The sequence below is a fragment of the Hyperolius riggenbachi genome, chromosome 5 (assembly GCF_040937935.1).
Source record: "Hyperolius riggenbachi isolate aHypRig1 chromosome 5, aHypRig1.pri, whole genome shotgun sequence".
Taxonomy (NCBI): domain Eukaryota; kingdom Metazoa; phylum Chordata; class Amphibia; order Anura; family Hyperoliidae; genus Hyperolius; species Hyperolius riggenbachi.
In genome coordinates this window covers 363,288,998-363,294,997 of record NC_090650.1, presented here as the reverse complement: position 1 = coordinate 363,294,997, position 6,000 = coordinate 363,288,998, and the positions used below count along the sequence as shown (strand labels likewise).

Genomic DNA, 6,000 nt, shown 5'->3' with positions numbered 1-6,000 from the left:
GGCCGTGCTGCATCAACTGAGCCTGCACAGTATCTCAGAGCTGCTCGCAGATGAACGGCGCTGGCATTTGCAGTGTAGCCTCACAGGTGCAGAACAGCTACATGAAGAGGTACACAGGCAAGTATTATGTATACCCAACAAGCTCTTGGGGGAAACATTCCGGGGGTCCGCACGCAGCAATTGCGGGCGTCAGGAGGACCTGAGAAGCCTCTGCAGGGACCAGAGGCATCCATCTTCTTAGGTATTTGTTGTTTTTCCTTAGCTCGTCTTGGGAACGTCATGGGTCATGCTTCATCCGTGGAAAAACGTCAGTGGTTCTCTTCGGATGAATCTGCATTGTTGGCTGACAGCTAGCTGAGAGCAGCTGATTGTCGGCAATAGGGAATCACATGCGATGAGCAAAAAAAAAAGGATTGGGGGGGAGGGGGGGGTTTGCCGCTGCAAGAAAATGCACATTGCTCCCATTGCACTGATGGTGCATTAGGAAGGATTATGTGCACTTTTGGAAAACATACGCGACTTTGAGCGAGTGTGACCTCTGCCTAATGCCTGGTACATCCCATGCAATTTCTTGTCAGATGAACAGGTCGATTCGGTAATTTCTGACAGGTCCAATCTGATTTTCGATCGATTTTGTACAAAATTGATCACAAAAATGATCGGAAATCAGATCAGATCTGTCAGAAATTATCGAATAGAATGATCGATCTGATGGAAAATTGCATGGTCCGTACATAATGGCCACAAATGCTCCAGGTCATCTGAAACGATTTTTGGTGATTTTTTCAGGTGCCTTTTCCAGAGGTGTACCCTATGGCCTGCCTGCCAACTGCTGAATATTGATTAATAGCATAATAATGCTAGGTACACACAATACAATTTTCTGATTTACCTGCCAGATCGCCTATTTCCAACAGGTCCGATCTGATTTCTGATTTATTTTCCATTAACTTCTATGGAAAATTAATGGGAAATAAGATCGGACCGATTAGAAATAGTTGATCTGGCAGGTAAAATATGCCAGAAAATTATATGGCGTGTACCTAGCATAGGCATGCTGGAAAAACCTAATGCTGGGAATACACAATGATATTTTACAGCAGATTTACTGTCCGATCGATTTTACTATTGTTTTTCCGATCGATTTTCCTACTGTTTTTCTGATCAATTCCCATTCACTTTTATGAGAAATCGATCAGTAAAACTATCGAAAATCAGATCGGACCTGTCCGGAACTTATCTATCTAACCATCTGCCAAAAAATCTCATAGTGTATTCCCAGCACTATGATCACAATTTGATAAACTAGTATAGTTCAGGGCTTTTCAACCTGTGGTACGCGTACCACCTGTGGTACTTTGCTGTTGGCCAGGTGGTACACCTCAGGTTTGCCTGCCACTCCCATCTTGCCTTCACAAAGTTCAGCTCCCCTCGTTCGCTCCCCGCCGTGCTGCCCTGCGGCATACTTTAGACCTCAGATCAGTGGTGAAGAGACAGCCAGGAAATCAGTGACAGTCGGGTTACTGTGGATCTGAGGTCTGAACTATTCTGCAAGGCAGCACAGGGAGGACCTCAGGGCTAAAGAGGCTTCCACTTTCCTCCACAGTAGCAGGGATCCAGCAAAATGACGCCCAAAGATCTCTTTGTCAGCTTACCAGCATACGCCGTAGCAGCTCTCCACTTTGATTTTGGTGGAAACAGCCGAGCCTGATCGGGTCCGCCCTACTGCTTCAAAATTTCCAGGTGATAAAAGTGGTACAGTGAAAAGATTGAAAAGCCCTGGTATAGTTGACAACACTTTGCTCCTAAATCGCCCAGCACCATATATAGAGCACAACAGGCTTGTCGGCAGTCGCAGATAGTGTTTGTACAGCAAAAGGCAAGAAAACATAGCCATGGAACGATCGAAACGTCTGTACTCTGTAGCTGATATTAGCCAGAGAGCGGGAAAAGTTTGAGCTGATGCCCTTCTCTCCTCTCACGGACGATGGACCATTCCCCCATCTCACTATATTTTTAGCTTGGGTCCCATTCAGTCTGTACTAATCGTCAGCGCAGAGGTCGGGGGCGTGACCTGCCTCAGATGATGCTGGCTGAGCCAGGCTGGGATTGGTGCGCGGTGAGGCGGGGGCGTGGTGAGCGGCAGATGATGCTGGCTGAGCCGCGCAGTGATTGGTGCGGGGGGTGAGGGGGCGGGGCAGGAGAGTGCATGCTGCTGTGGCTGCTGCTGCCTGTACCCCGCTCTGACACACTCGCCCGCCCCGCACATCTCGCACTGCCCGATCGCCCCGCAGCTCCCCTGAATGACGGGCGGACGCTTCGACTTCGACGATGGCGGCACGTACTGCGGCGGCTGGGAGGACGGCAAGGCGCACGGGCACGGCATCTGCACGGGCCCCAAGGGGCAGGGGGAGTACTCGGGCTCCTGGTCCCACGGCTTCGAGGTAGTCGGGGTCTACACCTGGCCGAGCGGCAACACCTACCTGGGCTACTGGGCGCAGGGCAAGAGGCATGGGCTGGGCGTGGAGAGCAAGGGCAGGTGGATGTACCGAGGGGAATGGTCCCATGGCTTCAAGGGGCGATACGGGGTCCGCCAGAGCCTCTGCACCCCGGCCAGGTACGAGGGGACGTGGAGTAACGGGCTGCAGGACGGCTACGGCATAGAGACCTATGGAGATGGAGGTGAGTGACAGGTCCTCTTCAGACTGACATCTGTGTCACCTGCTCATTGCTGCCAGCCCTCACTGACTTGTCCTGGGAACTTCTTGTCACTGCTGGCACCCTCTGGGGATTTGGGAAGGTTTTTTTTTTTTTTTTTTTTACTTTTAAAGGTGCCCATTAACTTCAATCTTTTATTTTATCAGATGTGATCTTATGATGCGATTTATTTATATATATATATATATATATATATATATATATATATATATATATATATATATATATATATATATATATATATATATATATATATATACACATTTTTTTTAATTTTTTTTTTTTTTTATGATCGGATTCTGAAAATTACTCTATGGTTAACTAGAACAGAACATTCAATTGATCTGAACGTTGGATTTTAGGATCGAATTGGAAAAGTGAAACTGCGCAAATTGACCTGTTTGTGGGAACCATTGATAATTGCCTTCTGATTACTTTCAATCTTCAAAATCGTGTTGAAAGATGACATCTGATGAAAAAAAATGTGCTATTAATGGGCATCTTTAGTGAGATTTTACTTTTGTTGAGGAAAAGACCGTCCAATCAGACCAGCTACTGCATAGATTGAGAATCTGTACAAATGTTTTTTGTTTTTTTTTATGTAATCAGTCATTCCAGTCATCAAATCCTGACAGGAAGCACTAGATGGGAGTGTCAGCCTGCTGCAATCCCTTTGGTTAGTGGAGGTATCCAGAAAGAGTTTTCCTACTCTGTGCTAAGAATCCATTGCATGGTATAGGTACCCCATGGGGTACTTTAGTTGAGCGCAGGGAGCACTTGAACTTGTCATAGTCAATACCCCAATATGTGTTTATAGTTAATTAAAAGCAACAAGGAATATTTGAAAAGCATTTACCGGTATACACAGTTATGTAGTACCTAAGTAATATCTTTGCATCAAGGGGTACTTGAGATGATGTACTCACAACATGAGATACTTGGCCAACGCAGTCATTAATAAAGAAGTACATGCTGTAATCATGATGAGAACGCTGGTTCTAGAGCAGTGTTTTTCAACATCATTTGTCTTCATAAAAGCCAGTGATGGAGACAGGCTTAAACTTCGGCATTTGAATTGACACAATCATTTTTTGCTTTCCAAGAGCTGAATCTTTCCACATGGCTAATCAAATGTGGAAAACTAATCTTTAAACATGTTCGCTGCTCATGAAATGATCAAACATAGTTTTCTGAATCTGATTAGCTCCGTGCAAAGTTTTGGTCCAGTCACCATTTATTCTGGTACTTGTGATGCAACAAAAATAGCAAATCGTATTTATATCAAATCTCTATCCAATGATTACCAACTATCCCAAAGTATTTGATTATATTTCAAGCACCTATTTACACTAATCATATCATTTATCATTTTATAACATTAAAATCATCCTCTAATAATTTGATTGTGGCAAGCTCAAGACTCCGTAAGAAATGTCATTTGTTGACCTGTTGTCATGGTTACAGATGAGTGACACGTAAGCTTACCACCAGTCTTAGAAATTCTTAGCCAGCTTCAAATTGAAGTGCAAGTGTATTTTGTTTTTAAATGTATGTTCTCTTGTTTTAGTTTGACTTGCATAGTGGCCAATTTAACCCCAGTGACAAGATCACTGCCAGTAGGGCTTGCTTTACAGCAGATCAGCTAAAGCATGTGTTACTTTATGAAAAAATGTTTTTACTTTTTAATGTAAGTAAATCTGTGTGATGCAAAGTGGCAGGAAAGGTGCTACCGCGTGGGTACCGTGTGCTCTGGTTACTATTCAGTTGTGTTGTCATGTGCTTCTAAATTCAATGTTTACAGACATTTTTCACACAAAAACAATATTATTTAGCAGGTTTGGCATGCTTTAAAAGGCATCATCCAATCCCTGCAAGCGATCTTGCTAGCAGGGTTTAGTTGGCCTTTAAAGACGCACTTTCCCTTGCTTGACCCCCATTCACTCCTCCCTCCTTCCCAAAGTAACAGCAGGGGCTTTGATCAGAACGGGGTGACAGGCATCTGCTGAATGGATATGTGGTTGGCTCATAGAGACTGAGCATTGTCAGCACAAGCATCGTGACACCCGCCATAGGCTCCTTGCATTGAGTAGCGTGAGAGAGCAGCTTCTATGCAAGATTATAGTAGTTAATTCTTTATCTATGCAGTCCAGCCATACATTTAGCCCTTAATGAGGTCCGTGGAAGGTTCTTCTGCTCTGAGCAAAGCTTTAGCTGTTAATTTAGCAGCACCTGTATAGCAGGGACAGGCTTCCTTTTTAAGGGTGAATTTTATAACCGCAACCTGAATGGGTTACTAGCTATGCCACCATGAGTGCACCCTTGTGTTCAGACTGTATACAAATAGCATTTAAGGACAGCATGCCCCTAGAAAGGGTTTGAATGTGTTGGCAGCAAGGTGCATGCCACTTGTTATGGTAAGAGCACTGTGTGCCAAGCATGGGCATTTCAGAAGTGCCAACTGTCCCTTTTTTCCAAAGCACTGTGACAGCACTGAAGATTTGTATTGAACAGTTTGTCCCTGGAAAGTGATCTGCTCTACAATAAAGTAACCCGAATCCTAAGATGTTGTTTTTAATTCTTACTTGCTTTTACGTCTTTCAATCTGTTGTTTTATAGAGCAGTATTTAAAGTGTATGATTCAAGAGTTTAAAGGAGTACTGTAGGGGGTAAGGGGGAAAAGAATTTAACTTACCCGGGGCTTCTAGTGGCCCTCGCAGACGTCCTGTGCCCGCACAGCCACTCTTTGATACTCCGCCTACAGGTTACTTCTAGAATTTCAGACTTTAAAGTCGGAAAACCACTGCACCTGCATGGCCGTGTCCTTGCTCCTGCTGACGTCACCAGGAGCATGCTGCGCAGACCGTACTGGGCCTGCGCAATGCACTCTTGGCAACGTTCGCGGGAGCGAGAACGCGGCTGCGCAGGCGGCGTAGTGGTTTTCTGACTTTAAAGTCGCAAATTCCGGAAGTGAGCAGGAGGCGGGACTGGAGTATCGGTGAGTGGCTGCACGGGAATAGGACGTCTGTGGGGGACCATTCGAAGCCCCAGGTAAGTTCAACTTTTATTTTTATTTCCCCCCCCCCCCCCCCCCCCATACCCCCCTACAGTATTCCTTTAAACTGTGATTCATTTGCTATGAGGAGATACTGGTACACTACGGTTTCCAGAGAGGATGTTAAATTGCTTAAGATTGCAGGGGCACCTGCAGAGTGTCCCCAGAAACTGTATTGTCAGCTGTGTGTATGTCATCCACCATGCCAATCAAGCTAGGAAACGGCAGTG

General features: G+C 45.2%; 1 protein-coding gene across 1 annotated transcript in view; it reads left to right on the top strand.

Annotated features, from left to right (window-relative positions):
* The first annotated feature begins 2,241 nt into the window (after positions 1-2,241).
* The window catches only part of JPH1 (junctophilin 1), a 173,746-nt gene continuing 169,987 nt past the window's right edge, over positions 2,242-6,000 (top strand). Inside the window, exon 1 of the mRNA XM_068237515.1 lies at positions 2,242-2,682. Within this exon, the coding sequence (XP_068093616.1) occupies positions 2,304-2,682 (379 nt within the window). The 5' untranslated portion in view covers positions 2,242-2,303. The remainder of the gene's footprint in view (positions 2,683-6,000) is intronic.